Source organism: Dipodomys merriami, unplaced genomic scaffold, assembly GCF_024711535.1.
Source record: "Dipodomys merriami isolate MVZ:Mamm:240054 unplaced genomic scaffold, mDipMer1.0.p SCAF_2, whole genome shotgun sequence".
Taxonomy (NCBI): Eukaryota; Metazoa; Chordata; class Mammalia; order Rodentia; family Heteromyidae; genus Dipodomys; species Dipodomys merriami.
The window spans coordinates 28,729,210-28,757,179 of record NW_027203381.1 but is presented as its reverse complement, the minus strand read 5'-3'; the positions used below and the strand labels follow the sequence as shown (position 1 = coordinate 28,757,179).

At 39.3% G+C, this 27,970-nt stretch overlaps 1 protein-coding gene across 7 annotated transcripts in view; it reads left to right on the top strand.

Moving 5' to 3' along the window:
- The window catches only part of Fhod3 (formin homology 2 domain containing 3), a 430,675-nt gene that overhangs the window by 334,774 nt on the left and 67,931 nt on the right, over positions 1-27,970 (top strand). For 5 of the 7 annotated variants that reach the window (XM_070029306.1, XM_070029303.1, XM_070029307.1 and 2 more), the window contains 3 exons: positions 6,010-6,144; positions 10,731-10,781; positions 17,258-17,472. In XM_070029306.1, coding sequence (XP_069885407.1) covers positions 6,010-6,144; positions 10,731-10,781; positions 17,258-17,472 — 401 coding nt within the window. The remainder of the gene's footprint in view (positions 1-6,009; positions 6,145-10,730; positions 10,782-17,257; positions 17,473-27,970) is intronic. The other 2 variants (XM_070029308.1, XM_070029310.1) reach the window with 1 other exon arrangement.

The following is a 27,970-nucleotide window of genomic DNA, read 5'->3' as shown; positions in this document are numbered from 1 at the left end:
TACAGCCTGCCTTTGTGGAAGAAAACCCCTTTGTTCAGTCAGCTGTTGTCAGGTAATAGAGCCTTAGCGAAAGCACCTTCTCTGTTGGTCATCCTGGGGATATGGAAGCAGCAAATGGCATAGACAATTATTCTCACTTTGTGTGTTCTATTCAGTAGTTAATTGATTTTCATGAGGTCATGAGTCTCTTCTGCGTAACAAGGTAGAGAGGTAAATGAGGAAATAAGATGTGATCCCAAAGCATAGGCTGTCAAGAGAGAAAATAGGGCCAGGCATGGTGGAGAACACCTATAATTTCAGGTACTTGGCAGATGGAAGTCGGGTGTCAAGGCCAGCCTAGACACAGTTTGTAAGACTCTATCTGAAAAACTATGAAAGGACTGGGAATGTGGCTCAAGGGCTTTCCTAGCAAGTATGAGGCTCTAAATTAGAAAAGACAGAAGCTGAATGCTGGTCACTGTAATTCTAGGTACTCAGGAGGCTGAAATCTGAGGATCACATTTGGAAGGCAACACGGGCAGACAAATCTAAGAGCAAAAGCCTGGAAGTTGATTTGTGATTCAAGTGGCATAGTAACAGCCTTGAACAGGAGATCTAAGGATTGTGGCTCAAACCCTGCAGGAAATTCTGTTAGACTTTTATCTCCAATTTAACCACCATCACCACCATCTCACACTCTCTCTCTCTCTCTCTCTCTCTCTCTCTCTCTCCCTCTCTCCCTCTCTCTCTCTCTCTCTCTCTCTCTCTCCAAGTGGAGGTGTGGTTCAAGTGGTAGAACATGAGCTTTTAGCAAAAAAGCAAAATGACAGTGCCCAGGGCCTGACTTCAAGCCCCAGTACCAGAAAAAAAAATCCAAAATATTACAACATGGAAACATAAGACAATTTGAGGTGGTGGTTTTCGTTAGGGAAGAAATGAAATGGTAAAATATTGTGGTGTTATGTGTATTGTCAGAAGAGCCGTAGAGTTGCTATTTTGCCAAGTACCAGTGTTATGGAGAAGGGCTATAGGGATTTTAGTCAACATGGGCTCTAGTTTTAAAGCCTAGTGCTGGTAAATTGTCAGTGTAACTTCTCTGTGCCTCAGTTTCTGTATCACTAAAGGAAAGGACAATAGAGAACTTAGTTCCAGTAACTGTGTGGATTAAAGGTGTTGCTATATATAACATAACTGAAACATATTACCATCTATATAAACATGAACTACTCTTACCAGTCATGCCCCATCCAAACAGGCCTCCTGTTCCAGATGTCACAAAGAAGGAGGCTTTCATCAGATGGGATTCGGCAGGTGACTTTGAGACTTTATAAGGCAAACGCTAAATATAGTCGATTCTGCTGCTCAGAACACATCAACTGCTCTCTTATAAACTCTCCCTCTCTGGCCTCTCTCTCTCATCAGTTCTGTATGGCTTCACTTAGTTATACCTACCATCAAGGTATCTTCAGATGATTTTAGCTTTCCAGTTGCATTCTGGGGTCACACTCTCTTCTGATGACTACCCCAGCGATACCCATGCTGGGAGATCAGACTGAACCCTAGCCACTGGAGCCTGCCAGCTGGAAATTGTCAGTGTTGTTCCCTGGACCTGATCTGAGGGACTGCAGTACAGCCCTCTTTACATCCCCAACTCCTGCAGATTTTTAGATTCCCAGTGTAGATGCTCATCGAAATGAGACCAAGAAATGGAAACAAGAAGTTTTAATTGAGTTTGTAGTTCTTTTAATTTCTTTTTTGTTTGTTCCCTTCTGTTATTGTTTTGGATTTCTGTCCCTTTTGTCTTGTATATAAGTTTATCTGATTTGGGGAGGGGAAAGGGAATCACAGAAAGGATAAGACAAAAGGTGAACCAATTCAGCAGTGATACTTAACAGACACTATGTTGGAAATGAACTACACTACTTAAGGTGGGGAAGGGGGTCAGAAGGGGAAAAGGTGGGAGAAAATGAAGAAGGGAGTAACATCATAAAAAAGGAAATTTACTCATTACCCTACTTATGTAACTGTAACCCCTCTGTACATCATCTTTACAATAAAATTTCAATTAAAAGTAAAGCCAACGTTATTTCAATAACCAGAAAAGAAAAAAACAGATATGTATTGAATTCCTACCATAGGCCCAAATGCTGTTTAAGATAATCCATACATACACTCTCATTTAAGCCTCATAAATTGGAAGTGTGATTAACCCCATTTTCCAAACAATTTAATGTGGCTCAGAGAAATTAAATGACCAGGCACGGAAGTTTTCACATTTCAAGTCTTTTTCTCATTCTCTTTATGTGATAGCTAGTCCCCAAACCAGAAAACATAACCATTGTGACAAATTACAAGGATTGTGGGCATTTTTCTGAAGAACTTAATATAAAACACAAAAATATTAACAAGCAATTATAAAGAAAATCATTTGTTTTACTAGCTTGAAATTTGGCATTCTGTTTTTCAGTGATATTTTGAGAGTTCTTCCTCTGTGTATGGATGGTAAATGCAGTCCAGCATTTGTATTATGCTTGGAAAAGTTTCCAGTAACAGGATTTATAGGACCAGGGTCTATACTTCAACATGCTGATCATATAGTAGCAGAAACCTAGAGAAATTTAGCTTAGGAATGTTGTAATTGTTGCCCATTGTAAGGGTAGGGCAGATTTGCTCATATAGTCCTCTAATTCTCTCTACTTGCTGTAAGGATCTGTTAGGGACATTCAAGAAGATGGATCTTGAATTTCACTGTTGGTTTGGCTTGCATTCTCTTTCTTTGATTTTCAGTGAAAATAAACACCATATGTTTATTGGTTAGTTAACTTCTTCAATGAAATGCCCATTATCCTTGACTTATTTTTCCACTGGGAAGTCTTTCACATACTGATCTGCAACTATTCTTTTTTATATTCTATATACTAATTCTTTGTAGTTGTCAAGTTATAAGTAGCTTCTCAAAAGTCATTACTTTTCTTTATTATTAATTTATATAGTCTTCCTAGCTATACAAAAAATTTAAATTCAATAAGGCACATTTATCAAGTCTCTCCTTTATAGTTGCCCTTTTTGACCTGAAACAAAATAATTTGGAACTCTGAGTTCTAAAAGTTGGAAAGTTTTTCTTTTACATTTTTCTCCTAAACTATCTAGGATTTTATATGTATGTCTTTGGTATGGAAAAGGGCTATTCATTGTGTACTGACTAATTTTTGAATTGTAAACTACTTTTTAGTTTTGTTGATATTCTCTATATATTCTACTGTATCTTTTCTCATATAAATAAGTAATACATTTCCTTCTAATTAGTATGTTAGAATCATCCTGTAAAACTTGATATATAGCTTCTAGCCTTATATGCTCTTTGACTGTTTTCCAGTTCTGTACTACTATCTGATTTATTCAGAAATACATTAAAATGTATAATTATATGGATTCTTCATTCTTATCTCATTCTTATTTATTTTTAACTTAATTGCTTTGTGATTAAGAAAGTAGCTGATATAAAGCCAATTCTTGGCATTCATTCAGAATTAATGGCCACTTTTTAAATTATCTTTGTGTATTTTATAAGGAGCATCATCTCTGATTTGGGGTGTGTCATTAATTTGTGGGACAAAATGTATTAAATAAGTATATTCTTGATTTCTACCAGTCAGTATGCAACATTATAAACCCCCTTATGCTGTCTGCATGTCACATTAAGAAACTCACAAGCTACTCAAGAGGCTGAGATCTGGGGATCATGGTTCAAAGCCAGTCTGGGCAGGAATGTCCATGAGACTCTTATCTCCAATTAACCACCAGAAAACTAGAGGTCTCCCTGTGGCCCAAGTGGTAGAGAGCTGGCCTTGAGCTGAAGAGCTGAGGGACAGTGCCTAGGCTTGGAGTTCAAGCCCCACAACTGACCAAAAAACAACCAAAAAAACAAACAAACCTCACAAAATAGCAGCAGATTAAAGAAGATACAAGTTATACAGCATGATCTAGACTTCTTTCAGAAGAAAAAAATCAGTTCTGTCTCTGCCTAAGTGTCCAGGACTGGTACAGTAGTTCTGGAACATAGCATCACAGGAATAGTGGGATGTTTCCTCCACGTCCCTTGCCACCTCTGACAGCCAAAGGTGCCTCGGGTTTTCTAGTGAGAACAGCTTATGGTAGAGTCTCTGGCAGTAAGAAACTTTGTATTACCCATCATGCAGGTTTATTGTCACTGAATTGAAGTAAGATTTTGCCCACACTCTATCCTTGAATATGTAAATTGAAAAAATATGTATCTTAAAATATATGTATCTTTGCATTGGGTGCTTACCTGCTGTGGGTAAAAGCAACAATTTTCTGTGATGGATTTTATTATTCCCTCAAGACCTAGCAGACTCCCAGCGAGTCCCCTTTTACATTTTTCACGTAGTTACTAAATTTTCCCTTCACACATTCTCTGATTTCACATTTCCTGTGGCTCCATGTCCATGGTTTTTCATGGACACCTTCACTCCCGTGGCCTTCCCCATTGTCCCATCTTAACAAGCAGTCCAGATAATGTATGTGATGACACCAGGAGCCAAGAACTGTCCTTGAGCATGTGGCATGTTCTTGGATACTTCTTTTTTTATATATGTGAGATTTAAAAAATATTGTTATTGTAGAAGTGATACATAAGGGGTTACAGTTACATGAATCAGATAATCAGTACCATTCTTTTTGAATTATGTCTTTCCCCTTCCCTCCCCCTCTTCCAGTTTTCCCTCCTATCCCCCACAAGATGTACAGTTTATTTTATATATAGTGTCTAATGAGTGCCACTGTTGTATTTGTTCACCCTTTGTTCCACCTTTTCTGTGATCCCTTACCATCCCAAAGACAAACTAACAAACAAGATAAAAGGAAAAGTAAACAAAAACAGCAACAACAGCAATCCAAAAAAGTTTGTAGTTTATTTCATAAAATATTATTTTATATAATCATATGCACATAGCTATTGAGCTGTTGTGATCCACTTCTATGCATATCTTCTTTTGGCCTGAATGTGTTCAATGTCTAGTGCTATGAAATTTATCATTTCTCAACATATATATATATATATATATATATATATATATTATACATTTACTCAGTGTGTTTACTTGTAGCTTTATAGGCACATTCTAGCTATTACAAATGAGGGAAAACATGCAACTTATGTCTCTCTGGATCTGGCTTACTTCACTTAATATAACTTTTCCCAAGTCTTTCCATTTCCTTACAAAATAGAATTCCATTGAGAATATATGCCACGTTTTCTTGATCCATTCATCCACTGAGGAGCATCTGGGTTGATTCCATATCTTGGCTATGGTAAATAATGTTGTGCTGGTCACTTTAGTGTGCTGTTGTTTGTGTTCTGTTGGATAAATAGGAGTGGGATTGCTGAGTCATGAGATAGCTCTTGTTAATCTTTTGAGAAATCTCCATACTGCTTTTCAGAGTGGGTGAACAAGTTTACATTCCCACCATCAGTGTAGTAAAAAGACTAGGTAAATGGGATTGCATCAAACTGAAGAGCTTCTATGCAACAAAGGAAATAGCTAACAAGATATATAGAAAGCCCACAGAATGGGAGATTTTTACCAGCTATATATCACACAAGAGCCTCATATCTAAAGTATTCTTAGAGAGCAAAAAATTAAATTCCCCAAAATTAAACCCTCAAAAACTCAACAACCCAATAAATAAATGGGCTAAAGATTTAAAGAGAGACTTCTCAGAGGAAGAAGTAAGAATGGCCAATGGACATGTATGAAATGTTCAATAGCTCTGGCCATAAAAGAAAGTCAAACCAATGCAACATTGAAATTCTATCTCACCCCAGTTAGAATGGCCATTATCAAGAAAACTAACAATAATGAATCTTGGATACTTCTTGATAAAGAAGGAAGCCTCTTTGTCTTCACTTTTCAGACCATTGATAGGTTTTTTTAAGCTCAGGCTGATTCCTACTTTAGTAGTGACAATTGCAGACCATGCAACTAAATCATTGACTTGTTGTATCTTCAGGTCGGCATCAAGTGGTCTTCTCACATCATCTTTTAGGCAGCATCAAGAGTCACTGGCGGCAGAGAGAGAGAGACGGCGACAGGAGAGAGAAGAGAGGCTGCAGAGAATAGAACGGGAAGAAAGAAACAAATTCAAGTAAGGATTTTAAGGTTTAAACTGTGAGTTAAAATATAAAGCATGTTACTTTACCCGTATGATTAATACTGTTGTCAAGGTTGAGAACTGCTGTCTTTGCTTCTAATGCTGCCTGCATTTTTAAGGAAATATAAGGTTAACTTGCAACAGGCTGAATCTTGGTTGGTTTGGCCTTTCTCTAAGCATAGGACAGGAAGCACAGACAACTAAATACAATTAGGGACTTGTGTGTTCTTGGGTCCTCCATTACGGTCTTACACAGGCCTTCCTGAAGATAGAACGTCTAATTATCTTAACATAATTTGTCATTTCTCCCTAAAGGTCCTCATGTTTTATTCATTACCTCTTGGACACCTCAAAGAACCTGTTTTTCCCACTTTTCTAGTTTGGTTTTTACTTCCTGTAGTAATTGTGTGTGTGTGTGTGTGTGTGTGTGTGTGTGTGTGTGTGTGTGTGTGTGTGTGTGTGTGTGTGTGTGTGTGTAAATAATAGTCCTTTTTTCCATGTGAGGATGGTCATTATGTTCATCTTTCTTAGCCCTTTGTCCTCTGATCTCTAAGTCTCTGTCCAGATTGTGGCCCGTTAGAGATTCCATGTTTTAACATGTCTTTTTCCATTGAATCCAGTTTTTCTCTGCTTCTCTTTCCACCAGTTCACTTTTCTCATTCCCTAGACTGTCCTCCTCCCCTCTCTTTCCCATGTCTCATGCTTTGCTCATTATGGAGTGCAAAGCATTTGCCAGGTCTATTCTCATATACTTTTTCTTTCCTCTCCTAATTTTCTATACCTTCTCCTCCATCTTCCCAGCCCTCTCTCCTATAGTTTTTACATTTTTTTTTCATGTTTCATCCCACCTCTACCTCTTGTTTCTTTGACAAATAATACATCCATTTATTACTCCTAGTTAAATCAGGACCGGATATAAGGTATTGTCAATGTAAATTTACAGATTAAATAACTTGGTTTATTCTCCCAGCAGCCAGGCAGAGTATTTGTAATTGTAGAGGGCATTAAAATGTGAGAATGATAAGATTGCTTAGCTGCCACTGATAACTTAAAGCCAACATCCCTAGTCTATTAGTGGAATAGTGACCCTGTCTTTTGTGAGAGTGGGCAAACTGGCTACAGCATCATTTCTATCAGACCTTGTGGCTCATCTTGATTTGCCAGAACAGCCCTGGATGCACCATTTAAGAAGCTGTTTAAAAATTTTTTTGAAATCCTTGGAACAGATAAAATGCAATTCTTATGTATGGCTTTCTGGGCGATTCACATAGTTTATCAGCAAATAGCAGTAGGGGATTTGACTGAACTATGTGAAAAATTCACGTATTAGCTCAACTTCTTAAAATAAGGTATCAGTTTGAGGGAAATGGAATCAGCCTGTTCCATCCCATCTCTTCTGTTGGATCACTGCTGAATAAATCATAGACAGAATACCCAGAGCGCTGAGCATTGAAATGGAAGAGGAAGCAAGTGCCTTGAAGGAGCTTAGTACCGAGCTCTGCCTGTGAGCACTCACTATCTTTTACCTCCAGTATTACCTGGGATGAACTAAAAAAGCACTTCAAAGCATAGCAAATGTTGACTTAAAAAGTTCCAAAAAGAAGCCTTATTTTTTCTGAGGCATTGCCAGAAGAAATCCGAAGGATCAAGGAATACAGAAATCTTCTGTTCCCCTGCCTCCCACCTTTTATTCTAGTCTCCAAGCAATGTTGCCACAACTACCGTGTGGTAGCAGAGCTAGAGGATAAAGAGAGCCCATCCCCTAAGCAAAAGTGCACTGGCCCTGTGAGCACCAGTCATCTTCTTGATAAGCTGCCCTGAATGGAATGCAGTTGTCAAAAGTATACAGTAGATCAAAAGCCCAAGCTTTATGGCTAGGTGACCAGGAAAAGAAACCAAGAAAGCCAGAGAGGGCCACCACTTTGGTGGTGCACACAGAATCTGACCTGACTAGTACTAAAAGTAGTTGAAAGCTGAGCTACTAGTGGAATTCATATCAATCATGGAGGTCTGAACTCACAGACACAGCTTGAACCTAATCCAGTTGATTTAACTGGCTAAAACAAGGTACAAATCAAGATTCTATAGAACTTAAATATTTACAATCTCATTGCAGGATATTGAAGATTCGTGGACTATAATACTGACTAGCTTATCATACAATTTTAATTCAAAAGGAAAAGATAATCAAAAAATGCCTAAAATGATGTCGATGTATTTATCAAATAATTTAGGGTAGCTATTCCAGACGTGTTTTGGGAGTAAGCGTACATACACCTGAAACAAAAAGATGAGCCTTTGGGAAGAGAAAACTGAAGATGGTAGAATCAAATGGGAATATATATTGAAGTGAAAAGTTAAAACAATAAAAAAAAATTCACCAGATGCACTGAACTGCAGCATATACATGATAGGGGGGAAAGCCAGTAAATGTGAAGATAGAACAATAGAAATTGTTCAATCTAGAAACAAAATAAAACTTGAATTGTTATTTTGGAATAGCACCAACATATCTAGCCCTCAAGGCATTGGAGTCCCAAAGGACTCTCTCTCTCTCTCCCCGCTTTTTTCCCCTATCCTTCTCCACACCCCTCCCCATGGACACATACACACACAGGTAGGATGGGCACTCTCTCCTCAGAGGCTATGTTTCTAACTGCTTACTATCTGTTCTTGGTTCCAAATGATTCTCACTTGTAATTTAAGAGTACAGAGAATTCTAGGAAAAATGACCCTTTGTCTAGAAAGGATGCTAATCATCAGAACAGCTCATAGGAACTGCCTATTGCCTAATAGTTATCATGATGTTCTATTTCTGAGAATGTGAATAAGAAGAGATTTAGTAAAAGAAATAGGAAAAGCTTATTTATGTGGTGCTCTTTTGGTATTACTGGAATGCCCCACTTCTCATCCATGTTACTGCTTCACTCCCATGTTACTTCACACTGTTTTTGTAAAGCAGCTAAATGTTGTTCCTTATCTGTTGTTGCTTTGGTTGAATGGGGTCTTGAGCTTCCTGGGTTATAAGAAATTTTATTTCTAATGGGGACAGATATAAATGATGACAAATCTGAGCCCTTTTTGAATTTTTCTTCCTCATCCTAACCTGCTGTAACCCTTCTGATAAACTTGCTCTGTATATCCCATTACATGTGCATGGATAGGTAGTGTAAAATTACATTGCAAAGTTCAGTGTATAGAAAACCTTGATATCTGGAGTCTCTAGGGAAGTACGAAGTACTATGAGAAATACTACATAGGTTTGTTTTTATGTGATTTACTTTTACGAATTCAAGGACTTAGCAGGGCACCAGTGGCTCATGCCTACAATCTTAGCTACTGAGGAAGCTGTGGTTCATGGTCAGCCAGGGAAGAAAAGTCCCCATGAGACTCTTATCTTCAATTAACCACTCAAAAAATGAAAGTAGAACTGCGGCTCAAACTGGTACAGTGCTAGACTGGAACAAAAGAGTTCACGTATAGTGCCCATGCCCTGAGTTCAAGCTCTATAACCAACAAAACAAAACAAAAGAATACAAGGACGTAGAGCAAATTATAGCAAGAAATTCACTCTGATAAATTTTTACTATTCACACATATGCCATAATATATTTTAAATATACAGAATTCAGTTTGCTTCAAAATGATATCACATAAAGCCAAACATAAGCTAATCTGATCACATGGTCTTAAACTTAGATTTGAGTCGCAATCTTACTGACAGAAAAAGAAAAGCATTAAAATTGTACTAAATTAGGTAGCATTCATGGATATAAACAAAGGAGAATGAACACAAGTGTTTCCAGGGGTCCTGGCATTTGAAAGCAAAAGTGGGATGGGTATGAAGGAAGAACCTGGCTGAAGAAAGGGATGTCCAACTTATGGAATGCAACACCAAATACCTAGAGAATGTAGTCCCACTTAGACTGGATTCTTGAGGTGAATTTGGAGGAACTATTGGAGCCCAATCCCATAGTCATCATCTCTAAAAGTTACTGCCTGTCTGTAATTGGCACCTTGTATTTTTGAGCCGCTATCATTTCTACACTTACATGAATTCCCCACAGTAGTTAGCAGTGGTGTTTTGTTGCTGTTGTTTGTTTGTTTTAGTGCCAATACTAGGACTTGAACTCAGAGCCTGGGCACTGTCCCTTAGCTTTTTTTCTTAAGGCTTGAGCTACACCATGTAAGCCATAGCTCTACTTTGGGCTTTTTGATGGTTAGTTGTAGATTAAAGCCTTACAGACTTTTCCTCCCCGGCTGGCTTCAAACTAGGATCCTCTCTCAGCCTTGTGAGTAGCTAGGATTATAGCATAAGCACTGGCACCCAGCTTAATAATGTTTTTTTTAGAGAATCCAATGTTATATTTTTCTATCATCCTACGTTTTATTGAAAATCTGCTGTTTGTTGCTTTTAAGTACAGTCTTTAAGAAAATTTCAGCTGCAATGTTTTTCATTTCGTGTTTCAAGTCAATAGCAGGGCTTCGTGATATCCTGTTAGTAATTTCTGAGTAATTTCCTGAGCACTTAATTCTATTATTTCCCTTCTCTGTTTGTGTGTTCTGCATATTTCTGCTAGCCGAGAGTATTTAGACAAAAGAGAGGAGCAAAGACAAGCAAGAGAAGAAAGGTTTGTATATCTTTTCTTTCCCTTTGAAACTAAACCATATCTAATTTTGCATAGTTAACCAAGCATGGAGAAAGACTGGGTTCCTTAAACACATTAACATCACCCAAGGCACCTAGGTATTGTATCACTAGCATTTATGCAGCAAGAAACTAGCAGTTTACAAACACATGTCCTTGTCAGATAACTTTTCTAAGAAAAGTTTGCATTTATCGTCTAGTGCCATCATGTTACATGCATGTATCTGTTGTTCTAAAACTCTTCTCTAAATAAGCACATTAGTGTGAGACTATTAACATGTCATGTGTCACTGTACGATGGGGATATGTTTTGAGAATTGCTTTGCTAGATGATTTTTATCATTATGCAAACATCGTAATTTACATAAAGTAACATGGCTGTTACATCAGTATGCAATATATTTCTATGGGATCATCAATGGCCAGGTGTCAATCAGTAGCTCACATTGATAATCCTAGATCTGAGGATCTCGGAATAAGCCAGCCCAGGCAGGAAAGTTTGTGAGACTCTTATCTCAACAGCGCCCATACCTTGAGTTCAAGCCCTACAATTGCCTCCCAAAAAAGTTGTCCATCATTGACTGCAAAGTGTGGGCCAGGGCAAGGTGTACTATCTGAGTGCCTTCATTCATTTGGTCAGCATTTCTTCAACCAGTGTTGGAGGGCACATGCGGTGCCTGGTACTACCTGAGATACAGTCTACACCTGAGAGTCTTGCTGGCTGTGCCCAATAACTCCCCTTTCTCCCTTTTGAACCATATCCAGCTCCTAGATAGCAGGAACTATGCCTGTCTCTCTTTGCTTTCCCTTGTGTACTCTAGTACTTGGCACATAGTAGGCACTTAGGAATCGTGTTTATTTTTTTTAAATGAGCTAATAAACCAACAGCTTTATGTAAGCTGTAAGCCAGCTCATTAACTTCAATAGAAATGTGGTTTGAACATGAATAAAATATAAATTCAATATATTCAATGTCTGATAAGTATATGGAAACAAAGGAAACCGTTGTGGAAATAAACTAGCAAAAGACAAGTTTTTTCCCCCTGTACTTTACAGTCTGCAGTTGTTTATTCTGCCACCAGATGGCGGTACAGCATGGGGAGATGGCAAGGCTCATTTTATGTCTTTTGCACTGGAGCCAGCTGAGGGACCTAACAGTTACTAAGCTGTGCCGATATGATATGAAATTGTGCTAATATTGTAGACATCCTCAGCTAAATGGGTCAAGAAAATATGAGGCAGGGAAGAGTGTGTGCTCACTTAAAAAACATTAGGTACTTAAGACAACCCCATAAATAAACAACAGAATTGTTTTATTTCCAGCATTCTATTAGATTATGGCCATCCTAATAATCATTTGCGGCCAGTGAGTTCAGAGTAGAAGATCATGCTAAATAAATAAGAAGCTCCTGTTTTCCTGACCATGCCCATGTTTTTAGATTGGGACTATAACATATTGTTACTGAGAGTGCTGCTCATTTTCTGAATAGGCTTAAGGATTTGACAGTTTTAGTTATCTCCTCCAGATTCTGCACTTCCTTTGAGCATATGACAACTTGACCACCAAGTTATGTCTACACAGGCACAGTTTTGAATATCTTGGCAAAATGTAAAAGTGCTTTGTCAAGATCGGAACTGCCTTAGGCTGATCTCACAGTTTTCCCAAACTACTGAGGCCCCTTTTTATCAAACGGCATCACTTATGTCTGGAAGTCTGTGTAAAGGAGATTATTGCCTATCTTCTTTTCTTCCTGTCTTTGGTCCTGGTCTCCCCAGCTGTCCATCTGCTAGACCTTCTTAGCAGGTTAAGAGTAAGTTCACCCAGGAGGGGCCAAATCCTCCTTCACAGCCCACTTTTCTGTTTATATGGGATTTGACTAAAAGCAGCCAAGCATTTTCATTTCGTTTTTTTTTTTTTTTAAATCAGATACTTTTTCTTGATTGTCTTGGTTTTGTTGTTGTTTTTGTTCTTTAATTACCTGGTACAGATGGTTATGAGGGAGATATGTTTAGTTCCTTATTAGAAAGCTTTGGACGTCCCCAGCAAACCAGGAATATATGATAAGGCTTTCAACTCTATTGGAATTTTGAAATAGATGTGGCAATTCATGGAGATCAGAGATGGAAAGAGGTATAGATATATGAAAGAGGACTCATGCTTCATGTATTGACTCTTTACAATAGAGCCAGATATATTTATTGGGTGCCTCCTTGCCCTTTCTTTCCCCCTCCCTCTTCCCTTCTCCCCTCTTCCTTCCCTCTTCCCCAACTCTCTCTTTCCTTCTCCCCTTCCTAATCCACTGAATGCCTTCCATAGCCTAGATGCTATTTTATCTCTGGTACTTGTCTCTGGGATTGAAACCAGGACCTCATGCAGGCCAGCCAAGTGCTCTGCCATTTGAGCCATGCTCCTTCTGTTTGTATTTTATTTACTAACTGCCCGGTCTGACCTCAAACTCACCTTTCTTCCTACCTGTGGTTCTTGAGTAGCTGATATACATGTCTTTTGTTCTTAATGAAAGGACTCAGAAAAAGCTGGCTTGAATCACAGCAGAAGGTATTTTTGTTTGTTTGTTTGTTTTGTTGGTTACGGGGCTTGAACTCAGGGCCTGGGTGCTATCCCTGAGCCTCATTGTGCTCAAGGCTAGCACTCTACCATTTTGAGCCACAGCAGTGCCACTTCCAGTTTTTGAGTGGTTAATTGGAGATAAGAGTCTTACAGGGGAACTTTTCTACCTGGGCTGGCTTTGAACCATGTTCCTCAGATCTCAGCCTCCTGAATAGCTAGGATTACAGGCGTGAGCCTCCGGGGCCTGGCTTGCAGATGGCTTTTAAAATATGTATTATGTAAATGTAAGATATATATCATTTAAATTGCTTTGCTACATTGAATTACAGTGGCCAAGCAGTTCTATTTTATTTCACATCCTCTCATTTTCTAATTTCACTAAATGATTTTATTGACAGTGATATATAAGTTTTTGTTGAGATGCTCCATCTTTGTTTAATATTAGAAGAAAGGCTTTACATAGCATGATTGATTTAAGTGATATTCATGAAATTATATGTATAAATATATGTGTATATGTGTGTGTGTGTGTGTATATATATATATATATATATATATATATATATATATATATATATATATATATGTAAGTGTGCCCCCTCCCCTGCATGGGAAAGTTTAGGCCTCGGGTTAGAAATTTGGAAATCATGCAGACAGTGATCAAAAGAACAGTGAGAAGGACTCTGAGCATTGCTTGGAAGGACTAAAAGTGGAAGTTAGAGGGATCCAGACAGGTTTAACTTGAGGGAGAATTTCCAAGTAGAAAAACAGCAGGAAAAATCATCATCTGTAAGCAAGTTAAGGTTAACCTGAAGTCAGACAGGGTTTCTGTGGGTCCTCTGAAGACCCACACTGAGCTGCAGTTCCAGTCCTGTCACCAGGCCCCTGCTGGGTGTTGGAGTTCACTCCACTTGTTTATTTACCTCTTTTCCACTGAACTGTGAGCTACATGAGGATGGGATTTTTCTTGTTTATTATGAAATCTCTAGTGCCTACTCTAGTCCTTAGCACATGACAGCTAGGCTACAGATAGTCAATAAATAAATGAAAAGCTGAATGGATAAACAAAGAAGAGGAGTAGAAGGAAGAGAACTGGGAAGGTTTGGATGGAGGCAGCAGGGTGTAAAGGGGGCTGTCGGAGCTGTGCTCTGTGGGTGGAAGGCCTTTGCTTTGCATGGACCCAGAAAAAGCAGGAGGGATCCATAAAAGAGTAGGTTGGAGGCCTTCTCATATCAGGAATGATATGGCTATTAGAGTTACTCTATAAAAAGGCCATGATACAAGTGCAGTCTCTTTCCCAAGGCCTGCGGAGGGCTTCTGTGTGGCAAGAGGTTGCTAAACCATGATAGGATGCTCAAATTTCCAGGTACTGTGGCCCTCCCTGACAACTCTCGACCCTTACCTCTCTGGCCACTGTAGAGAAATGCTGTAGATATTCCAGAAAGGTTTAGAGTTCTTGATCTCCATGCCTGCCTCACCTTGTCACTTGATTTAAAAAAAAAATAGTAAAGTACACACAACCCAAGTTTAGCCATTTTAACCATCTTCAGAGTACAGTAATGTGAGGCTGATTTACATGGTTGGACAACTACTATTCAGAACTCTTTATCATATGAAACTAGAACTCTATATCCGTTAAAAATCCACACTCCCACAACAGCCTATGCCATTTTATTTTTTCTAAGATGTCACGTCTTCATTCTTTGGACAATTCAAGTTAAAACCTTGCCTTTACCCTTGAATCATAGAATACTAGTGATGGCATCCAGGATGCCCAGGTGCGCATGGGAATAGGTCTTTTTTTTTGTTTTATCTATTTAGGAATGAGCAACCACTGCCATGCTCCAGAAAGTAGGCTAAAGCCCTTGGCTGACGGCCTGGCTGTCCATTGAAAGGGGTATGGAAGACCCATGACAAGGTTCAAAACTGGGTTGACTGTCTAGCTGGAAGCGTTCATGTAGAACATTGTTATCACCCTTCCTGGACTCCTGGTTTCCTGCTCTAGGATTCTGATCTTCTGGACTTGTCTAGATCCCTTTAGTTGTGCTGCATTTCTTGCTGGCCTCTTTCTTCCATTGCAAGCTTGAACTCAATGTGGTAATTAATACCTTGACTTTTGCCTTTGACCGACAGCAGTGCTGGCCTTCAGCTTGCCACCATCCCATTCAAAATATGCCTCTTGCCCTGAAAAATCCTTTTCCCCTATGGTTCCTGTTCCTTCCACTGTCAGAAGGTCCTGTATTGAGCTGAGGAATGCCATTTCCTTCAGAATCTCTCTTAACCTTTGGGAGGTGATGCTATAGGCAGGGAAGAGAAGACTGAGCTTTCCTCAGTAGAGCTTCATCCTGTAACTGTGAGGCAGCTGCTCTCAGTATCACAAGTCTTTTTCTCAGAGATTTGCCAGGGAAGCAAGCTTCTCTCTCTGACCACAGCATGGGGTGCCTTTATCCCTCAGCCTTCTGGGCTGCAGGTGGGCTTCTGCAGGTGGGGGGCCTCTTGGCAGATTTCTTCCTGCAGCTTGTCTGCTTCCCATCAACTGACAGATACAAGGTGCGGAGGGAAGGAACAAAGGATGGTAATCTTCATGTTCTCAGAAATCTTATTATCTGCGTGTTGCAAACAGACCTACACATGTGAAAGGATGATTACATATTATGCCAAGCAGTAAATGTACAATGCCATCCGAGTTGAATGGGCTACATATCCGACATGAGTTCAGAGGCAGATCACTTCCAGCTGTGCAGGTCCAAGCTGGCTTCACAGGCCAAGAATTCCATGCAAACAGGGTTGAAGAGCAGCCTGCCTTTTTGCCCGGGGAGGAGATGGGATGAGCTCACCTCAAGGATGGAGTCAAGAGTATATACTTTAAAAATGCATTTAAAAACATTTTCAGTATTTGCTCTGTCTCTCTCATACTGGTGAAGGAGAAGTGTCATGTCCAATCCAAATGGGAGTTGCAGGGGTGACTGGTTGCAGGGGTCTGAAGCAGAAAATCTGGATGGGTGCAGAGGGAAGATCTTGAATAAACAGTTCAGTGGTGGGTGAGATAGTCAGACCTGTGACTGCTGAATTTGTACATTCATTTCTACACAAATAATGGCGAGTAAAATTAGACATCTGGAAGAGGCACATATTTCAAAGTTATTTTGGTCTGATCTATAAAGCGCACTATGAAGAATATGATTGGTAGCTGGTCTTAATAAACAGTTAGTGGGTTCTGCCTGCCTGAAATGCAAAACAGATGTATCTTTGTTCTTTTCAACTGACTTTGATGAATAAACTATATGTGACGTCAGGGCCGTGCTATTGGATGTCTGAGTCCTGCTCAGAAATATTTTAGAATATAAAAAAAGTTTCCATGGTCGACACTGAGAGAACAAAGTGAATTCCAGTTGCATTGCTGTTAGCATTGAAGCAGGTTCAGAAATTCCGAGAGGACTTGTCCAAGCAACCCCTTTGGGTATTTGGGGCATTGTTACTCTCCGTCACACCCAGGGACCCTCTCATTTCACAGCTGCAAGCTCCAAGGGAATTTGATTCTCAGCTGTCACTGTTGGGACTTTTGTGATGATCATTACTGCTGTTTTGCTTGTTGATACAAATGTTTCCTAAAAGGGAAAAATAGGATTCTGCAGCAATCATCCAGGACCTGGGACTGTGTGATGTTGCCATTTCCCCCAACTGGTTTGGTTATGAATGATGCAGGATTTTTAATCATTAGCATCTTGGCTTCACTGGGTGTTTTTGGCAGACTGACCCTCCAGTCAGCCCTCCTCTGTGCTCTGTGCATCAGGAAACAAGCTCACTCTGCAGGTGTTTCATCCATAAACAAGCATCCACCACCAGCTCCTCTTTCTTTTTACGGAAACCCTTTGGAATTTAACTTTCAGATACAAATACTTGGAGCAGTTGGCAGCTGAGGCACACGAGAAGGAGCTGAGGAGCCGGAGTGCAAGCCGTGACAGAGCTGACCTCTCTCTGGACCTCACCTTGCCAGTAGCCTCAGCTTTGTCTGCTGCTCGAAGCCAAAGCCCTTCATCTCTAGACTTGGAGGGGTCTTCCACGGTGTCACCTTCCTCCCTAGCATCCCCTCAGCATCTCCAAGGTAAGTGTAAGAACAGAGGGAAGAGGGATAGGTTAACATCGGATGGGCTGCTTCTGGGAAGTGGTAGCAATTCCAGCCTGCAGACTAATATGAAGAGAGCAAGACAGGTAAGTTTGGGAGATGACAGCAATCTGTGCTGTGACTAATAATGCAGATGACTTCAGAGCCACTTACAGTAAAGCAAAGGAGTTACAGAAGATGTCTTTCTAAACGACTAGTGAAAAGAGCAAATACATAAAGTGACTTGGATACCTAATCCTAAATACCAAGGTATTAACAGTGCTTTATAATTTGTGTAGGTGATTGATTCTGCCCACAGAGTGACTGCTTTTGAATTTTCTTGCCCTAAGAATTATTAGCTTGGCATAAGTTAAGTTGATGGAGAATAAAATTAACTAAAGCAAGCAAAGAAAAAAAATGTAGACCTAGTTAAAATAGATGTTAAATACCTAAGAAGGAAGAAATAGTAAAAGAAAATATTACTGGCATGTGATGTGTGTGTATGTGTGTATGTGTACAAGCCAGTGTGTAGACAGGCAGGCTCTTCCTGGAGATATTCTGTCTTCTTAGCTTTACTTAGAGCTTTATTTGGAGAAATACTGTCTGCAGCCTTGAGCATCAGCTGTTTTCCTGAGTGGCCTGTACCATGTGGGTCCATTTGCTTGCATGTTAACACAGAGCATGATTCTTGGGCATAAGCACTTAGATAATGTGTGTTCATTAACACTGCCACTTGCACTGTTTGGTTTCATTGAGTGTCATTGCTTACCGCCTGATACAGACTTAGCCAACTGAAGACAGCAGAGACGGTAAACTTTTAACTCTCAGAGGGTTGACTAAATATGGCATAAAGTTTCATTTAAGCAAGGCAAGACTCCATGACCTCAGCAGAACTGGATGTAATGGAACCACATTGTCCGTCCAATTTCTTTTTTTAATTTTTATTTTTTGCTGGCCCTCTTAGCCTCAGGACTCATTCCGTAGGAGCAGGCTAGCTCCCCCACAGCTTTCCATCCCATCTAGTTCCTCCTGGTCCCTGAGCCATGGAAGATTGTCCCAGGCAGATGTCTCAGTCACAGATGAGTAATGTTGGTCTGAAAATATTGAGATCTCTGGAGAACAGGAAAACAGCTTTGGACTTTCCAAATCTGCTTTATATCATTGCTTTCTATTGACATTGTGATATTTCTAGGGGCAGTAGGAAAAAATATCCCTCAGCAAAGTTGTAGTTGACTACCTAATCCTGGGACACTTCATTCTGTTTAACCTCTAGCTATTTACACAATGATTGTCTGAACTGTAAAACACTGAAACAGCCCCTAGAACTCTCAGTATCTGTAAATATTGTTTCATCTTGAGATTTTTAAACTACTTAGTGTTTATGGCAGAAGTATTTTGTCCAATTTGAGTTGAGCTTGCAGTCCTATTTAGTAAGAAAGAATATTTCAAGCTTCAAGCACTCAGAAAATACATATTTTGTTTGTATATAAACAATATGCAGAATGATAAGTAGCAAATGTGATTTTCTTTGTCAGTGGAAGGATTTGATAGAGATTGAGAGAATATTTCACTAAAATTATTCAAGTGATATCTGCATCTGAAAAAGGGTATAGGATTTGAATTGATATATACTTACAAACTAATAAAACATCATCATGTGATGTTTCTTTTTTTCCAGAGTTTGGGAGAGGTGGCTCTTTTTGGATCTAGAAGAGCTGTCCATCACATGTTAACTGTGATCCATATTGATGGAAATATTCTAACTACCTTCCACTGTTTCATAACTATGTCAGTGTTAGGACTTGAACTCAGGGCCTTGAGTTCTCCCTTGGCATTTTTAATTGAAGCTGGTGTTCTATCACTTGAGCCACATCTCTACTTCTAGATTTTTGCCAGTTAATTGGAGATAAGAGTCTCCCAGATTTATCTTCCTGAGCTGGCTTCAAACTGTGATCCTCAGATGTCAGCCTCCTGAGTAGCTAGGATTACAGGCATGAACCACCAGCACCTGACTATAACTGATTTTTAAAATAGAAGATTAAAAGCATCTCAAGAAAAATTTCATGGGAGAAAAGTCTTTAAAAGAATGTTTGAATCTTCCTTTTGATTAATGGACTTCTGCTTTTATGACAGAAATACAAACTTGAGATAAGAGGAATATTTTTCTCCGCGTACATTGCTAGTGACCTTTGAAATGCCCTCTAGCATCCCACTAATAGTCTATTCTTTCTACCATTGTCAAATGTTCAAAGTAACCTTTTTGATTATCCCTAGCATTTACACTCTTCCAGCATCTGGAGGAAGATAAAAAAAAATTAATCATACATCTAGATGTTTGTCTTGCATCAACACCTGGCATTATGGAGTCAAAACGTGCCAGGGATTGACTTGCTCTGTCACTCTTGATCTTTGTGGGATCCTATGATCATGACATACTTGACATCTTTTTAGTCCTTTTCCTTTCCTCCCAAATACTGCTCTTTGATATCTTGTTGTGCATTTGGTAAAAAGAGAGATGATATTCACCATATTTCCTGGAAGTTGAACCCAATGACCTGGCTACATTGTATTCATGGTAAGTGTCCAATTTGTGCCATACCACCTCTTTCCTTTTTCCACGATCACTAAAAACTGCATCCTCCATTTCAGAATTGGATTTATACAAGGAGGAAAAGAAACATGAATTATGTGTACCTCAAGATTATAGGTCATTTTATGCCTTCTTTTACTGCCATTCTTTACTGCAATTCTGGAGAACTTTTAAAGTCAGCAGTTATAAAAACATTAAAAAAATTCTTTTCTTACAAAATATATTTTTTAAAGAGAAGGACTAATGGTTAAATACCAACAGCATTATGGCCCATCCAGAGAGATCTTTCAGCCAAAACTCTTGCCGGCTGAATCTGCTGAAACTTTTGTATAAACGATGCCACTAGCCCCCACCATCAAGTCGATGTGTGCTTGAATTATTTTTCCATCTGGTCCTTTTGTGGCTCACAGCAGATGTGTGTCCCAGTATTGCCTAGACTTAATAGTGATGGAATGAGTGTTTTTCCCTGGTATAAAACTACCAGGCCCAAGTGAGAAAAAACCATCTCTGTGTGTTCTTATTTTCACTGCACTGTAATGAATGGTGTCCAATATCTTGTTAAATATGGAAGGACACCTCTCTTTATCATTGCTTCTATATCTTTTTCTTTTTCCCAATGAGTTTAGGAGGCTTGCACCAGAATATCTGCTAATAAGTTTATTATTATTATTATTATTATTATTATTATTATTATTATTATTATTATTGGAAAGTAACAGATAACTCTGGAATCAAATCAATTATTTTTGTGAAAGAAAAAGTATAGTGTTTCTTTTAGGATAAAAGTCTACAGCATGACTTTTCAGACAAGTGCACTGAGGATTGATAGTCATTTAGGCCTAGTGTGTGGCTCATACCTGTCATCTCAGCTAATCAAGGACTACTTACCTGAAAGCCAGATGTTGGATGGTACTCTTGGGGTTGAAGTGCCCTATAACTTTCAAGAAAACCACTTGTTAATGATGCTCCTCCCACCTCCTCCCCTGGGGAACTGGGGCTATGTTCCATCTTACTTTGTCCCTTACAAAGGAGGCCAGTGGAGAGAAATGGCCTTTCCAAATGGTAGGAAGCTGTCAGAAGTGGCTTTCATCACAAAATCACTTCATCACAAAAATGCCCATAGTAGTGAGATTATTTTTGTTGTTAACCTGGTAGCCCCATATTGCACACAGAAATAATACTTTAAATGTGCATTGAATCTTTTTGCTATGACACATTAATTTTATGACCGGAAAAATACCTTCAGCAGCAATTTCTTTTTCAACCTATAATTAGATTGGTTCCTAGATATTTCCAAAAAGTCTTACACCATTTGGCCCTGGGGGGTATAAGATACAGACTACTCAACCATGTGTTTGCCTGACAGCATTCATAGAAATTATTGACAATGATACACTGATGCTTCATCTTATAGATCGAAGCATTTACAAGTCTGGAAAATAAAGTCAATTCTAGATTCACTTTTGGATAAATCAGTTCTGGTTTCTCAAACCTGAAAATAAACTATTAATACTGTAATTATGTCACCAAGTATTCAGTCTATTTAATTTCAGGAGGACATACAGTCATCATCTTGATCCTCATTAGCATTAAATTTGAGAATCTTGGACACTTTTGTTCTTTAGGCCCAAAGTGTTTGGTTCTCCTTCAGGTGCGGGCACTCTCCTAGCTTACCTAATCCCCATGGCATTAGGGAGAAACATCTGGTATCCTATTTCCAGCTGGCATAGTAGCAGTGGAATATCCTTGTCAGTCATCAGCCTCATGCATGCTGGTTCACTAGCATAAAGTTTTGGGACACCTCCAGTCCAGTGTTTCCTGGATTGGCAGGAAACTTGACTCCTTGTGGGTATGTGACTCAGGCTGCCCTGCCTCCTCAGACCTCACCTGACTGAGGCCACTTGATGCCATTTGGTTCACTAGCTCTAACCATAGCCAAGGGCCAACCTGCTACACGTGCTGTGGGACCTTACTGAGAGCCTTGGCAAGTCACTGGATTTCACTTCCTTCTTATTTCTCTGTCTATTTAAGAGTGGGGAAAAAAACAAATGTTTACCCATTTTATCACTAGAGAGAACAACAATTATCTGCAATGTGTTGGCTTGCACTCTGTCTTCACATGAGATATTCTTTAGCCCTTTTGAAGTAAACAAAGTAGTGAGAAGCCCAGAATGACATTGAGAAAATTGATGAAGAGGGCCTTATCTTATTGGCATGGTGATTTCATGGGCATTATTAGATGTCAAGAAGTGTAAAAGCTCTGAAACTTTATCCTCTTTGTAACCATGTAAGTTAGCTGCAATGATGCACACTGGAAGAACACATGAAACACCAGGATGGGGGGAAATGGAGTTATTTGTACCAGTGGAAGTAGCTATAGAATCAGCACTTTACCATTTTTCTAAGTCTCATTTCTGACAGTGATGTGATTAGGATCTAGTGATATCTGTACCCGTACTGCAAAAGATTTGAGAAGAGGAATCCTGAGCTTAGAGACCCCAAATCATTTATAAGGAGCAGTAAATAATGCCTTTCTTCATCCCAGAGGGAGACATTTCGGTGGAAAATAAGCCACTGAGAGGCACTGTGTGCTCTAAGAGGCGCACAGAAAGAGAGAAAACATCTCCATCTTCTAAGGCTATTTTCTATACATATGTCTTTAGTGAGATACTCTAGAACAAATGATGTCAGTGCCTCTGCCAGCAGAGGTGGCAATATGGGAAGTCCCTAGACAGTTGTTTTCAACGTCAGATTATAATGGTTTTAAGGCAGCCTTCACTATCAAATTTATATCAAGTCTCTACTGTGAAAAAATTCAAGTTTTAAATAGTGATTAACCTGTTTGTTCTTATTGGACACAGTGGAATATCGAGAGCTGCAAGGCACCTGGCGGTGCTTGCAGCGAGCCTGGTTTGTTGGCTGGGTAAGCCATCAGTGCATTTCATTCAAGGTGGGAGCCTGGTGTTTCCAGGCAGTCAGGAGACTCCATGCATTGAGACAATGATGATTCATTCATCTTTGGTACTTTGGATTTCCAATCAGTGACTGAGTCCTGTGAACCCGGAAAGGATAGCGACTCTCAGCTTCTTTCCGGCATCCTTGTCTGAGCTCAGAGCCCTTCGATTTGAACTCATTGTGTCACCATAATATTATCCTCACCACTTTTACGGTCCCTTTAACTTCCCTTCTGAGTACCCATCCACTCAGTAAATACATTTGTAAAAAAAATGACACATTACTTTCAGCATAGATACATAGATACGTAGATTTTTCCAGTCCCTAAAATGTGCTTTCTCAATCCAATTCTGGGTTTGGGGACCTAGATTAACAAATTGCACACAGAACATACATGCATCCTTAATCCTTAGAGCCTTTCAAAGCTAGAACCTCATTAAAAATAATGTTTAAAAAGTATTTAGGATTTTTAAAAAGCTGCAACCTCTCTGAGAAAGCTGGCCCAGCCAGATCCACTGAGAAGCTCCTGTAGCATTTTGTCTTTGGATCCCTCTCGATCCTCCAGACAATCTCCAGAGGAAGTGCATCATTGGCCTGTTGTGCCATCTGCATCACTTGCCCTTTCTCGGCATCTTTTGACCCTCTCATGGTTTGGTTGCAGTCTTCTCAGTGTCTCTTTTGCTTCTCACTGAGAAGACATTTTTCCAATGCATCTCTTTGGGTCCAAGCTTGACCTCCTTGGGTTCAGGGCAATTGTTTCCCACCTCCTCAGACCTCTCCATGGGAATGTCCCTCTGACACTTCAGTCTCACCAAATATATCGGAGGAACATTTAAAGGAGAGAGTGTCTCTTATCTCTTAACAACAGCTGTCACCCCAAAGCCTGCTCATATGTTGTAGTTGTATATCTAGACTCTGCCATTTGGGCTGGAAGCATGCATACAAGTGAGTCTTCTTTCCATACTCACACCACACCCACATACAAGGTATTTGTTACCTTCCTTCTTATCAAATCAGCCCTTTCCCTGTGTCTCCAGCATCAGTGCCTCAGTCCTGGACCATTTTTGTTCAGTCATCTAGATCATTTTGATTAGTTTCTTGTTGGTCTCACTTCTTCCAGGTTCTTCCTAGCAGCCCAATTCTCTTCTCAATGTTCAAAATCACATCTATTCTTTGTTTTTAAAATACTGTGATGGCTTTCCTGAACACTGAATGCCCACTGGTCACCTACCTCTTGAAGCATCTTCTCTTCGTATAAGTCTCTGTGATTGCTCTCTTGTGTTTACCTTGCACTTAGTGTGTAGTTGGGATCCAAGGCTTCTATCAATATGTGGATGTGTTAAGTGGCCTTCCCCACTCCACAACACGCTTCTTGGGTGGACCCATGCCTGCACTCACTTTTGTCATCCCCTGATGCTTGAAGCAGAATAAATACATTTAGTAAATGATTGTGGGTAGGTGAATGAACAAAGAAGAAAGAAAAGAAGCCAAAAAGCTCAGGGGCAGCACCCAGGCCCAGAGTTCAAGCCCCAAGATTGATGCATGCACATGTGCGCACATATCACCCCCCCACACACACACACACATACACAAGCAGAAACTTTAACTACACAATTAAGTTACCTTTACTCAGAAAGAAATTTATTACATGGGCCATTGGTGGAAGAACCATCTTTGACTACAGAGGTTACTGTGTAAGAACAGAAAACATGATGTTGGCCTAATTGAGAGGAAACTTTTTCAAGAGCTGACACGTATGTGAGCCATTTCTGAAGATCTAGGTACTCTAATGGGAGAATGTTCACAGGATGATTTTTTCAAGTTGGTAGCTAAATTATCAAACTGTCTATGAAAATATCTCCTTCTCTTAAAAAAAATCTAGCTTGTTTGATGGCTGACAAGGGCCCTTTCTTTCTGGTTGGTGGATGGTGCTCTCTTATTGGTCCTCCCAAGATAAGAAGTTTAGCAAGTGCTCTGAAGTTTCTTCCATTAAAGCACTATCCATTCATGATGGCTCTGTTGACCTAATCACTGCCCAAAGAAACACCTTTTTAAAAGAAGTTGGTTATCTTTATTTTTTAATATCTTTATTGTAACAGTGAGGAACAGGGGGTTACAGTTACATAAGTAAGGTAATGAGTACATTTCTTTGAAAACACTGTTATCCCCTCCCTCATTTTCTCTTGCTTACCCCTCCCTACTGCCTCCTCCCTAAGTTGTTTAGCTCATTTCCAATATACTGTCTAGTGAGTATCATTGTTATATGAGTTCATCCTTTGTCCTGCTGTTTCTGTGATTCCCTTTCCCTTTCACAGATCAGCTAAACTTATATATAAGATAAAGGGTACAGAAATCTAAAACAGAAGAAAAAAGTTAAAAAAACTGCATATATGACATAACAACTTCTTGTTTCCAATTCTTGGAGTTCATGATGATACATTTCATTATATATGGTCCTATGCACTTAGCTATTGGACAATTGAGATCCCCTGTTAAGAATATCATAGTCTAGTTATTACAAATGAGCGAAATGATGCAACTTTGAAAGTTAGAATGTCTATATATATATATATATATATATATATATATATATATATATATATATATATATATGGGTCATGGGGCTTGAACTCTGGGCCTAGGCACTGTCCCTGAGTTCTTCAGCTCAGTGAGCCCTCTACCACTTGAGCCACAGTACCACTTCTGGTTTTCTGGTGGTTAATTGGAGATAAGAGTCTCATAGACTTTCCTGCATAGGCTGGCTTTGAACCATGATCCTCAGATCTCATCCTCCTTAGTAGCAAGGATTACAGGCATGAGCCACTGGTGCCCGGCTCAACTTATTATTATTTTTTGAGGGATATAAGTCCATTGCACCACATATTTTATGTGAGTCTATTTATTCAAGCTCTTCTTTTGTGAGATAAACTATATTATTAAACAGAAAGCACACTCATTAGTAAGCAGATATAAATGAAGAAGGGCTAACTCTTTGTAGTAAGAATTTCTAGGTTCACCCTAAACCTAGGTCTTCTGGTTCTGCTTGAACTTGGTCAGAATCTACTATTGGCAAGAAGAGCTAATATTTTCTTTGGCTATGAATTATTTTTGTATTATGTTTTTACTATGACTTAACAAATAACGTTAGCCTGCAAAATATTCCAGAGAAGATATTTTTCAAAGTTTTCTTGGACCACAGTGCCTGGCCCACAATAGATCTCAATATCATACAAATGAATTTCATCTCTAGCCATATCAGAATATCCATATCAGCACAACCACATCCTGATCAGCCTGAGGAAAAAATTGAACAGCTTTAAAAAAAAGAACTCAAGCACTATCAATTTGCTAGGTATTATTATTCAGGACTATTTATTTTAATGTTAATGTGTTCTTTTGATATCACCGATGTTTCTGTCAGACTTGACAAGAGCTAAAGGGGCTGTTGGAAAGTATTGTCAGTTTGGAATTGGAAGATGAACAAGGGTTCATCTTCCTCTTTGCTGTAATAAGAAAATGAGCTCTTAGCTTACTGGCATGTGAGGGCAAATGAGGAGTGAGTGCAGTCATGCTTATCTTGCATGTTGGAACCAAAATAGGACCTGTTTGTTTGCTTTTTAAGGAATACATTTAAACATGCTCTGAGAAGTCTTCATAATCCAACATGGCTATTTTGTATTGTATTGTTTGACTTCAAGATAATGACACGGCACTAAATTGTAAAACAACCTTAAAACTGCTTTTCACTTTCTGTTTATAGTATGAAATACAAGTCATCGCATGTTGTCATCAAGATTACAATAATTAGGCTTGAAACTGGCGGGGGTTTTTTAATTGTGTTTGATACTACAGTCGAGTATCATATATGCCAAGTTGGATCCAGTGAACTCATTCAGAAACATAATCTGCTGGGCAAGAGAGGGGAGCAGAAAGTATAGTTAAAATAATGTTTGTAATCCTGCCCAATATCCAACTCAAGTTCATTTCCCTGAGTAAGCATCCCATGAGGGACTTAGATGGATTTTTTTTTAAGTTTCTTTGAGATTCTTAAATACCTCCTGGAACATTGAAGAGTGCTATATGAAGTGTGATTTTAGAGTCAAGGGTTTGGATTTGGGGGCAACATGATCCATGAATGTGAAGCCAGGACTTCTAATGGAATATAACTGAAACTAAATGAGGATCTTGGTTTTTGGAACTGTGGGGTATGGATATAGGACTAAAGGGACCTTAGAGGTAACTTTGATATGAGCCCCTTGGGAAGTCTAGCTTTAAAATTTAACTACATGGCTGGACTTAGTTTCGAAGGCATACAATTTCGAAGGCAGTATTCTGCAGTGATAATGGATTTCTTTTGTAAGATTTGAATAGCCAAGTTTGTATTCAGCCTAATGGAACCATTCCTAGGAGTGGAGATTTTCAACCAGGAGATGTTTGGAGGCATCTAGAAACATCTTTAACTGTCCCAATAATGGGAAATAGGGAAAGTGTGATACCATAGACCTCTAGTGAGGAGAAGCTAGGATGTCAAACATCTTACAGTGACTCCACAATAAGGAATTATTCAACCCAAACTGCTCGTGAGGCTGAGAAAGCCTGCTTTAGATAAATCTTAGTGAACAGCTTAGCAAGACCTGGCCTAACACCAAAGACAAAGTCTAAAGAATTCTCAACATTGTGAGCTTTTTTTTTTCTCTTGGGACCTTTTACAGATTTATGTGATTAAGCTACAAGTCTAAAGTCGATGGTGTTAGTTATTAGCTTAGAACTGGGGAGGTCCCTGGAATCTGCTCAGTTTAGAGCAACTATTATAGGACTGGTTGGCCCAGCCCTTGGTTTTCAAAAGACCATCCAGAAAGCCAAGTCCTGGAAGGCCATCAAGGCCTACCATAGACTAAAACTGATTGAAGCCACCCAAGGATTTCATATGTTAACATTTTTTTTTACTAATAA